Source organism: Coturnix japonica, chromosome 3 (assembly GCF_001577835.2).
Source record: "Coturnix japonica isolate 7356 chromosome 3, Coturnix japonica 2.1, whole genome shotgun sequence".
Classification (NCBI taxonomy): Eukaryota; Metazoa; Chordata; class Aves; order Galliformes; family Phasianidae; genus Coturnix; species Coturnix japonica.
Genome location: NC_029518.1, coordinates 99,780,227 through 99,792,336, shown reverse-complemented (window position 1 = coordinate 99,792,336; position 12,110 = coordinate 99,780,227). Strand labels below are relative to the sequence as shown.

Sequence of the window (12,110 nt, the reverse complement as noted above, 5' to 3'; positions counted from 1 at the left end):
TCCTCTGTGGCTCCTCTGGACCTGCCAGTATCCACATCACAGCTCCCGGGGACTTCCTCTGCGGAGCTTGTGCGAGACGCTTCTTCCAATGAGCCATTTCATCTCAGGCTTAAGTTGCACAGCTTTTGGGTCGGCAGCCCTCCTGGCATTTTTGTGGCACTTGCTTCCTTCCCTGTTTGGTAAACCAGCCACCTTTTGCAGAAGGTCTCATTTTCAGTCTCCAATCCCTCGTTTGGATCCCAGCTTTTGCTATCAGTGATTATAACAAATGTTTATGCTTTTTCACACTGTTAATTCCCTTTGTCAGTGATGACCACCCCTATGCAGCAGTAGGTCTGTTCATCAGCAAGAAACCATCCTGCACTGATGACTCCCACTTTATGGCCAGCAGTCTAGCTTAACAGCACAGGAACATCTGAATGCATTCATAAGTTCCTATTACTTCTGAAGAATATTTTTCATGTATTCTTATATAACTTTTGTTTTGACCTCCCCTGTTTTTAGGTTTAATTTCTAACCGTATCAAAGTTATCTGCTTCAACCTTAATGAAGTTTTTTGGCTGGGATTCTTCCTTCTTCAGGACAGGGTTTTATTTTTGTTTTGAGTGGCAGCAAACACATAACTGGCTGGCTATGCTTAACAGCAATGGCCAACAGATGTTTGATCCTTTTTTTCCATAGAGGGGCACAGATCATATAACCTCACATGGTCTATACCAGGCAATAGAGACACTGCAGACCTACAGGAGATAGGATAGTATAAAAAGATTCACAGAGATCTATCAACAGCAATAGATCCAGATATAAGCCTCCAGCTTTGGAACCCCATACAACCTGGGGATGTATATATTCTGGCTTTGCATTCAGTGTGGTCTGAGCAACCACTTTTAACCACCCAGCACAGCCTGATGGGGCTTGTCTGCTTTCCCAATGGCAATGCTGACCAACACCGCTCACCTCCCACTGCAGGCTGCAATGAACAGCTTTGGGATTATTTTCATGCTGTCCCTGAAAAGCTACGTCTTTATTTTCCTCCAAACCACACCCTTATAGTCCCTTCTGACCTTAGCTTGCTCAAGTTCAGCTCTAGTGAAGCTGCTACCATGCAGAGTAACCATTGCTGGCTCAATTCATGGTTCCTCAATTCCCTCTTGTATTCTGTTGTACGATGGGCAGCAATGACTCCAGCAAAGGCCCATTACCTCCATCACTGCAGCACACCATGGGCAGTAGCCAAACTACGGTACGTGATACCAAAACCTTGAGCAAGACCTTACCAAGGGGAGTGACAGGGAGGCTGAGTTCCAGTTCTGGGAATCCCTCTTTGACCCCACATTCAGCCTTCAACAACACACGGCATAATTTCAGCACATAATTAAATATAGGCACCTTGACATCTAAAAACGACACAGTCCATACTTTGTCCTACACCTGTGCTGCCTTCCAAGCAAGCTCGTTGCTCAACGCAGTAACACAAACTAAAACCGTGCAGACACGCTGTTCGCTTCATAATGTTCTGCCAGTTCTAGGCTATAAGTGAATGTACAAAATAATGTGTTTGTTTGAAGGAAAAGACCATAAAACCACACAAATATCTACAGTTCAGATGGCAACAGCTCTCCTGGCCATTAGAAATAATGAGTGCAAACCACTCATATAGCATCACCAGCAACTCTGAGCTCTCTTCATCCTACCTAAATGAGAGGGGCTTTGCAGGTACCCCTCCTAAATCATGCATACCATCTTCCAGTTCCCAGCTCTGGAAAAAAGAGATGTTCCTTTGGGAAAAACACGGCCAGGAGGCTTGGAGGTGATGTTCTCCAGCAGGGCTGAAGAAGCAGAACACCAGCTTTCCTCCTCTAAACCACCACCAAAAAAAACATGGGCACAGTAGCTGTTTAACCAGAATTAAGCTTCTTCATTCAACAAGACCTTTGTCTGGTTGGAGTAATCCAAGGGGTTTGACACACTTTCCACTCTTTTCTTTCAAAACTGCCAATGGAATAGGCAAAACCAGCTCTTCTTCAGCAGATAGTGCATGACAGGTTGGGCTGATGGGGGAAAGGAACTTCCCCTGTTAGACATACTGTAGTTAACCTACGGCAAACCAACATCACCAAAATGCTTTTGTGCCGTGCACCCCCAGCCTGCACACAAGTCCCATCAGCTCTGCCCCCAGCAACACCCAACATTCCCAAGACCCCTGCAGAAAGCCCATGCTCAGCCAGCTCCTCCCTGCATCCATCGCTGCCACAGAAGAGCCCGAGGGAACGCACTTGAGGCACAGAGCTGAAAGCCAGCGCTGCAGACCATCGGATGAAGTTGCAGCAAGTTCAAATGAGTGGAAACTAAAGTCAGACAAATTCAGACTAGTAATGAGACCCACATTTCCAAAGTGAGCTTAATTAACGTCTGCAACCAAAGGTTGCGGTGGATTTTGCTTCCCTGGAAATTTTTAAATGAAGACCGACCGAAGTTTTGTTGTTTCTTGTGTTTTGTTGTTTGTTGTTGTTGGGTGTTTCTTTCATTTTTTTCCCCCAAAAGGTAACGGTTCAAATGAGAGCTAATTTGAGGAAATCTTACAGCTAGGTTCAAACCAGATGATCACACAGGCTTCACTTCATTAATAGCCCATTAATTTATTCCCGTGTGCAAAGCTCCTTATAAGCAAAACAGTGTATCCTGAACTTTATGCCATCACCATTGCTAAATATGCCCAAAAAAGCCAGCTAAGAGGACACAGCTGTGTGCCGCCCTCCTGCAATGCTGAAGCACCACATCCATCACCCTCAGCATCAGTGTGGAGCAACAAATTGCTCGCTGGGCACATGTGGGTGCCTGCTTTGAGCCACTGGTGCTTGTTGGGACCCTCCACTGCCCACAAGAGAGAGCCTGTCCCAGGCATCACCTGCTTTGATCCCTTCCCTCTCTGTTTTTGAGTCAGTCTGAAAGTAAAGATGAAGAGATTTGCAGATTAGCGTCCCCAAATACCCTCCCTTTATGCATATGGAATAGTTCCTTCTCCCTTAATAACATCCTCTATGAGCCACGTGAAGGCGTGCACCTCCCATTTATCTCATTCATCTTCCTCCTCATCGCTGCCCACGCTTTTTTGAACAGCCAGAGAAAGCCGGAAAGTCTCACCTTCTCCTTGTCACCAGTAGAGCCAAGTATCACCAGTATCACTGCTCTTTGTAAACTCACAACCAGTCTGGCACAACACTCGTTAACCAAGGACAAGGCAGCTACAGCGATGTCTACCATCAGCCACCTTCACTTCTTCCACTGAGCATTTTAGCATCGGTTTTGCAAAAATGAGGCTTCTAAGCTGCACTGTTTCTGCCTCTCCTGTACCCACCACAGTCACAGACAGAGGGACCAAATTCTTCTCCACCCGCATTTCATGGAACCATTTCAAAAATTCCACTTGTGCAATTAATTGAACAAAATTCAATGCAACAAAGACTCGAGGCCACAGGGAATTAAGGGCAAAAGAAGTGATCCCCGTCATCCTATCTAATTTCCCACATGTACCAGAATTTCATGTCTGGAGTTGGATTTCCTCTCTGCATGCACATACGGAATGGCACTGAACACCCCCATTGGCCCCGTCCATGAAATCCCAGTGTGTGAGTGAGCCACATGCAGCATCCTTTTGCTACTCAGAGCTTTGTAGGACGGGGCCTGGGGGCTGTGGGTGACTTGGAGGAAGAAAATATTAGTAGTCTGTTTACTTCTAACTGCGGTGGATGGAGATGGTCTTGGGAGATGGGAAAGACAAGAGATGCTCGGCATGGCCTCAGTAGTTCTTTAAATACAGTACTTATTAATAGAGGTGGGAGAGATACTACATAGGTGCACACGCAGTCAGAAATCCCACACATACCCCCAGGTCAGAAACCAGCAGCGATTGCACTGTGAGAATGAAGGGAACATCAAATGCTTTTGCATATTGATGGAGCAGAGAGCTCAACCTCACAGTCTTCTGTTGGGCGTTCATTGACCTTACCAGGAGAGCCCACATAGGTAATGAGTCAGGATCTGGCCCTTTGAAAGTCTGGAATCAAGAGCCTGATTGCTCCATTAACAATTAGCATTCTGTTTACAAAACCCAGCAGAGTCAGTAAGAATAATCATTACAAAACATGCTCAGACTGCGATTCCGGTTTAAGTTAATATAATTTTAATGAGTTCTTCAGAAAAGGCCTGGCACTTATGGAAAATTTCCTTAATTAATATCAGACCCTAAATTAGTAATAAAAAAAAGCCCTGAATATCATTTGGTCTCAAGCTGGAACCAAAGTATGTTTTGGCATCATTACTAACTGTTAGCAGCAAGTTCTGGAAACAGATGCAAATCTCGATATGTGTCCTAAATATAAAACACATTGCAAAGAAAAAAAAAAAAAAGGCTCAGATAAAAATATATCTATATACATCCACATATATTCGAGTGTGCTATTTCCTGCCTGTATCAGCAACAAATTCATTCTGTTTAAAAACATTCCACTTGTTTCTCTTTGGTATTTTTTAAATCCCTTATTTCAGGAACAAAACTCTTTCCCTCTGCCTTCATTTTTCCTGTTTATTTCCTCTCCTGACAGCAGTCTCAAGCAAATGAAAAGGGCTTAAAGACGCCCATTATAACATTCAGCTGTCTGAAAATCAGCCCGCTTGTTTTGCCACCTAAATATGGGTAGAGGTGCCTAATTTGAGGCCACCCACACCAGAGGAATTTGGCCCTCATCCTTGAGGTGGGGATCGGTGCAACGTATCTTCTGGACAACTGCTCCAATGAGGGACTGTACCCAGGAGAGACGGCGCGACCGAAACCCCACACACAAGTGCCAAGGTGCTGAGATTCCCAGGAGGCACTGAGCGGGCAGGAGGCTAAAAATGGAAAACCTGTGGTAAACAGAATAAATAGTGCCACTGAACATGGAAAGAAAAAAAACAGAGAGGAATGGAGGAGATGAGTTGAGGTGGGGGGAGCAAAATGACTGAGCTGTTTCTGAAGAGTACAGAACCTCCCTCCTAAGTTCTCCCAAGTTCTCTACTTTGCTGCAACACGCATTGAAAAGTAGGGTGACGGAGACTTGAGCCTCTCAGCTTCCATTAAAAAAAGAAGACAGAGTGAAAATTCTTATAGTCACCAAGAAAAACAGAAGAGTGTAGTGAGTGCACCAGAAATGGAGCTGGCTTCTTGGGTTTGCCAAGAGCCTGAGACAATATTGCTGAAGCGTGAACTGCCCATTCATTTCAAGCACTGCTAACACAAGCGCCTTGTTGGCAATGGCCACGGATTGTATCTTAGGGACAGCTCTAATGTATTCTCTTGTTAAGAACATGGGCTTGAAATGCGCTGAGTCCATCCAAGGAAGTTAGCAGGAATTAAGGGATTCAGGAGCAGCTACTTCACAGAACCGCAGGTTTTATTCAGTTAGTGGTTGTGAAGCTGAGCTCCCTCAAGGAAGACAGAACACTTTCTTCCAAGTAATATCCTTCAAAGAGCAAATCCAAACGAATAAAAAAAGTAAAAAGGAGGGGGGGAGGGGGGGAAATCCTTATTTTAAAGTTTGTGTGTGCAATGTGTGCACAAGACATTGAACAAAATCCAAGGCAATTGCAAGGCAGGCTTAGAAACCTAAGATGACAAGCAGCAGAGGACCTCAAGGAAAACCAGCACATCAATGTGAGCCACTTCCTTATTAAAGTACAGCACTCAACCCAAAGGTTCAGCCATAGCGGCTTCCCCAAGATGTGTTCTATTTAGGTTTAAGATATGTAGGCTTACAAGAACGAAAATTAAATTGTGTAAAAGAGCGGTACTGTCACTGATTAAAGCACAGGCAGAATGTGCAGAGTTGGATTTATCCTTGCCAACCCTCAGCAAGTTGGAAGAACTGTAACGTCTCTTAAATTCAGTATCTGATTAAAGTCTGGGATAGTCCAAAATGATGCCGTGATATCTACCGGGCGAGACGAATTGATGGCAAACTTTGGCAACACTGAAGAGGGCAAACAGCCCAGGGTTTGGTCTGTTCTCTATCTCTCGGTCCATTATGGCCTGGCCACGGCTGCAATATTAAATCCTTTTAGCCTCCACAACTGGGGTGCTGCCTGTTAGGAATTGGTTCAGGACTGTGCTCATTCCCAAGGCATGGCTGGGACCTGCTGGCAGCTCGCTGGCCAACCCCCAAAGCAGCCCCACCAACAAGTAAGCCATACTGCTGTGCAGCAGCCCAGGTCTTGCCTGTTTCATTTCTTGGTATGGAAATTCCTTTACAGCTGGTTCAGCTCAGTGCACTGGGTCTGCAGAATTTTTCAGGCTGAGCCCAGGGTGTCCCTCATTTATCTCAGTGCTTCTCTATTCAATGGCACAATAAGTACAAAGATAGGAGAGTATTAATGTTACCAGGTTAAGTCTTCCAGCAGCTTTTGCGTTTGACCCTTCAGCTCTTTCAAAGGTGAAGCACAAAGCAAGGCATTTAGGCAGAAGCACAAGCAGATCTAGGAACTGTGTAGAAGTTTCCCTGTCTCCATTCTCAAGAATATTCTCAACACAAAAAGCTCAAGCCTGAAGAGTACTGAGTGGATAGAGGTAAGGGTGAGGCAGATTCTGGCTGGCTTAAACGAGGTCTGAAGTATAATTAAGCTGTGATATGAGTATGTTTATTGAACCATTTAATCATCTCTTTGGGATCTGCCTCACCAAATACAGACTATCTGATTAGACGTGCCTGTACCTGAACTGTTCAACTACATGCGTTGTAGAACCCATGGACAGAAGCAGGCTCATCCAAAGCACTGCCAAGGACCACAGCTCATCCACAGACTGGTCAAGTTAACTGAGTCCTCCAAATGCTGTTTTGTCCCCACTGACTTGAGAGCCAGCACAGAGTGACTCTCAGACACAAATGACTGCCCTGTGGACATCTAAATCCAGAGGAAATCCATACCTCCTTCTGCTTCTGTGAAGCAACCTCTTATGACTCCAAGAGCAACCCAGCCCGTACTCCTTGCTCTGAACCTTGTATGTGCCAAGGACTTGTTGGATCAGTCCTGAAGCTTTATGTAAAATGATTCTGATGTGTATTTATATGAATCATATATATTAATTACATAATAGACACTTACATTCCTCTTCCCACATGCAGTTTGGTTACAAAGACTGAGTGCCTTCACCATGAATCATGCAATCAGACCACATCCCTCAGGCGAAACTCTCTCTAGAATGGCCATGTTCATATATTCCCATGGTTTCCACTACAATATTACTTAATTAAGAATATTAATCTGCTAGGCCACCAACTTTCTCTGCCTTTTAGGGAAGTCGAAGCAGACAGGTAGTTTAATAAAATATGGGGAAACATGCTCTTTTTATGATTGAGTCGGTACAATGAGGTAAGTCAATTGTATGGCCTCACGAGCTTATTTTATTTATTCTTTATACGAACATGAGACACATGCACCAGGGAGATCATTAGTCCAAGAGCTGTGTGGTTTTTCCAGCCAGTCTTTGGGTGGGCTCTTTTTTGCTATTCAGCTACTGCTGTTGCATATTACCCAAATACGAGCAAAATATCACCGATTAATTGTTGAACATTGCAGATGAAGTACCAGTCCCCATTTGGAGAATAAAAGATGAATATTTCAAGTCTGACACCTACACTGTCATGGGTGCTCATCTGCACGTGTCTGCAGCATGCAGGCAGACATTTCAGCTGTGCAAAGCAATCAGGTATGCGTCTAGACACTGGCACGACCAGTTCAGCCACATTACACCAGCCTGTCTAAGTAACTCAAGGAATCAGCTTGCTGCCCTTTTCCCCTCTTCCATGAGATGGAGAAACGCTTGTGCTGCTCTGACAATCCCTCACCCACACCCTTTCCTACAGCTCCCAAACTCTTCTGACGCTCAGCCTGAACTCTGGTTCAAGCACTGGCATCCTCAGCACCAAGAGCTGCACCCTTCCACGATGGTGAGGAGTGTGAGCATTTTGGTCAGGAACTGGATGCATTTCCAGCCTTAGGAGTATCATCCAAAATAGCTCCTGTGGGCTGCCACTGACCATGCCACCACTGTGTTGAAAGACGCCTTTGCTTTTCAAATGGTACATTTTCAACATGACAGCAGCTCAAGCAGAGGTATGGCCAAAGCCACAGCGGTTTGAAGAAAGGCTGAGTGATGTGAAGCTGTGGCAGGTAGTCAGCCCTGTGCCTATAAGGTGTGACATTCAAGGCCCGAGGGGGAAGTTTCACCCATTTTTCCTCCTGCATGATGTTAAGAACCAGGCAGTAAATATGGCATTCATTAAAATTACCTTGTATATTTTTAACAGCCTTGATAATCAGGTTTCTGCCACCATATTGGGAAGCAGAGTTTGTTTTTATTCAAGGCCTTGTAAAATGCTAATTTCTCCCTTATGCGCTGGAGATGCCTGACATTTTCTAATATAAAAATATTAAGACTAAGAGTTTCTTAGTCGTCATTTCTCCTCTTCAAAGCTCTGCTCTTCCTGAAAGACGTGTCAAGTAACTGAGCGGTGGTTTGTCTCTCTAAGTGCAAAAGATAAATTGGCTGCTGTAACAGAAAGCTTTAAATCTGCATTTTCTCTCTGCTTTAAAGACAAAAGGGGCCAGATTCTGCCTCCCTGTGTGAGGCAGAAACTCTGGAGAGCTGCAGCATTCCCAGTAGGGGCTGCAACATATTTCCTTGGTGCTTGGGAGTCGGGTCTCCTCCTGCACCCGGCAGTGTCGCTCTGTGATTCTGAACATCAGCAAACACTGCAAACAACCTCTAGCACTTACGTAGAAGATGAAAGCCCACCTTTCTCAATTCTAAATCTACCTGGCAGCAAGATCCCTGTGCTGTGACAGGGTGGGAGCGTTACAGAGATGCTGGTTTGAGCCATCAGATGACAAGCAAGAAGAGTGGTGGCAACCAACTACTGAGTGCAAGGGAAGAGTTCAGCACACGGCCACATAATGTACACAGCCAGGCCTTCAGCCATCCTGCTTGCACCCACATGCCAGGCGCTCACGTCTGAATGCACCCAGACAAGCAAGGGCTGCAGGGCAAGTGCATGGTACAGCCGCTGTGCTCCCAGCCGAGCCTCTCCCCGAGGTGTTGCTGAGGGCACAATTGCAAAAATAACCTACTCAACAACACAGACCATCAGGAGACTCCAAAGGGAACCTGTTTCTGGCCAAACAAAGCATTTCCTCAGCATCAAGCCAATCTAGCTTTTTACACCAAGTCAGCGCATTGCACAGGGAGCCCACAGGAACCTGCCCCAACACCCTGCGCCCCTCGGCCCATACGGAGGCGGTTGGCATCTCCAAAGAGGCAGAGCACGCTAGGGACCGCAGAGGGCTTTGCAGCCATTTGTTTGAGAAACAAAGCTTCCCCCTTCTGAGATGAAAGAACTCGAGGAGTCGAAGCTAATCAAATCCTACATGCCTGCTGGCTGGAGTTCAGCTTGTCAGGGTTGCAGTGCAGTGCAGTGCTCAGCATTACCAGTGCTACGAGCATGGTGAATGAGAAACACGACAGCAAGAAATTCACCTGGCTGCAAGTCAAACAGGTGTATGGCAGCAGCATCCAAGATTGTAATAGTATCTTGCAAACATGCAAAAAAATAGTAATGTCATAAGGCTGATTCTTTAGTTTTCATTAATGAATCATAAAGACTTCACGTTACACGTGCTTTTTGGCATACACTGCTCGTATTTCCACACTTGCAAGGTTGGAGCTTTTACGCTGAGCCACCCTCGCCTAAGGTTCCTCATTCTTGGCAAGATACACATGGTGACTGTGTGCCATTACGGGCTCTATCTTACTTTGGGGCAATCAGATTACTTCACACAGATGCTTTTATCGCTGAGACCATACAGGTGAATTGCACAGTATGTAAATGTACATTTGTTTGATTAAAAAAAGTCTCAGTTTGTAGCTGCTGTCTTGTCTGTTCCTAAACAAGTTTCCTCTCTCCTACATCATTCCAAGGCACAATTTGTCCAATCTTTACCCTAAAGTGACTCAGCTAGTTTCTGATAAGCATCTGAAGTACTCATTAACTAAGGAAACAGGCTTTCTTGAGCTACTGGATTAAAAAGGCAGAATGAACCTTCACCTTCACTACTGAAGAAATAAAAGGCATCTATCTAACATCACACACCACGCAAAATGAAAACACCAAAATATAAAGAATATCACAGTGATGTTGCAACATGTAAGCAAAACATCCTCCCGGGGGGGGAAGGGGGAGCAGGGAGCAGAAGAGAGAGAATTTGATCACAGAACCAGGTTCACAGTAAAAAAAATATTCTGATCTGGAATGGACCTAGTGACATTCAAACCGTTCATGCTCTGAGCAATGCAGCAGCTCTTTCTGACCCCCACCCACCAGGAAGCAACTCTATTATCACCAGCCAAGCCTTGCTCTTCTTACTAGGGATTGTCTGCAGCCATTCAGGCAGCTTCTGTACCTGACAGCGTAATTGTTTTAGGAGAAATGTGGACACTACCTGAGAGGCGTCGGGGCACGTCGGTGATGGCTGGAAGTCCTGTGCCTCGAGTGGAGGACAGGGGAGTTGTGGAGTGAATGGACGGCGAGGTCATCTGGCTCAAGTAGGACGGGTATGACTGATCATAGGACCATGGCGGGGATGACTGCGCCTGTCTGGGGTCTGCAAAAAAGAAAAGGGTATCAAAAGGTAAGGAAGAGAAGTTGTAAGGCACCAGAAGTCTAACTGAAAGAGATGGGGCTACTGAACATACACACATCAGTGTCACAAGGAAGGAGAACACAAGGAAACACAACTTGCTCCTCCAGACTCAATGTCTTTAAGCCTTGCTCTGTGAGTTTCCCTCCTGGTGACAGTCAAAGAATCACAGAATTGCCTGTGTCATAAAGGCCCACAGTGCTTATCCAGTTCCAACCCCCTGCTGTGTGCAGGGTCACCAACCAGCAGCCCAGGCTGCCCAGAGCCACATCCAGCCTGGCCTTGAATGCCTGCAGGGATGGGGCATCCACAGCCTCCTTGGGCAACCTGTGCCAGTGCGTCACCACCCTCTGGGGGAAAAACTTCCTCCTAAATATTTGGGGCAAATGAATGGGACAGTGAGCAGAGCTGAAGATTAATCAGCTGTTCTGTAAGCTCCTGCTGTCTATCACCCAGCTCTGACAGTGTTAAACTGGGACTTGCCAGTCCTTGGCAATGTGGACAGATAAGCTGACAGTAAATAAGAGACATAGGGGATGCTGCAGCTGAGCTTGGGAAGTGCATGTAAAAGGCAAGGAGACTCTAAAGTCAGCACTTGGCATGCCTGTCAAGTTGTTATCCAGTTCAAACATGACAAAAAAGTGGTTTTAGTGCTGAAAATGCTCTCCAAGAAGGAAAATGTCATTAATCTTATTAGCATCTGTCTAAAAATGTCACACTTGGATGCTGGCCCAGTTACCTACCGTCACCTCAATTAGAACAACATGAAGTCAGATGGATTGGGATAACTAGCAGGAGCTAATGATGCATTCACATGTACTCGTTAGAGCACACAATGAAGGAAATTATTTTAAGGATAAATACTGTTTATTTTTTGCTGAAGGTCTGGTGGACTGCACCAAGTGAGAAAGAGGGAGTGCTGGGATTCAGAAGCTGTTTGTTCTGACTTAGTACATGGTGATAAAGATAGCACCAAATTCTTCAACAGACATAGCTATTTTTGTTTCTTTATGCTGATAAGCGCTTTTAACCCCCAAATTTTTTCTGGGCACTGCCTGATAAACAGATAACTGTCTCCAAACTGGTCCGCAGAAACCATCCAAATTCTCTCCACTACCTTCAGTGAAACACACCAGGTCCACTCGGTTTGGAGAACCTGCTACATCAGAGCACTGTCCTACAGCACTGCTTTGCAGACAGAAATGTGATAGCCACATGGCATAAGCAAAGGCACTTTGTCAGGAAATTCAACTCTTTTTTTCCCCTCTTTTTTAACTCCTTTCCCTACTCTTCCACACAGCAAAAGCTTGTAGTTTTAGCTATGCCTTGTTTATTTTTGCTTTCAGACATGATTTGTTTGAAGAGATGTCTGGAAAGCAGAT

General features: G+C 45.4%; 1 protein-coding gene across 2 annotated transcripts in view; it reads right to left on the bottom strand.

The window, feature by feature from the left end:
* RUNX2 (RUNX family transcription factor 2) overlaps positions 1–12,110 on the bottom strand; it is a 141,400-nt gene that overhangs the window by 72,183 nt on the left and 57,107 nt on the right. For both annotated transcript variants that reach the window (XM_015859908.2, XM_015859907.2), the window contains one exon: positions 10,531–10,692. In XM_015859908.2, the coding sequence (XP_015715394.1) occupies positions 10,531–10,692 (162 nt within the window). The remainder of the gene's footprint in view (positions 1–10,530; positions 10,693–12,110) is intronic.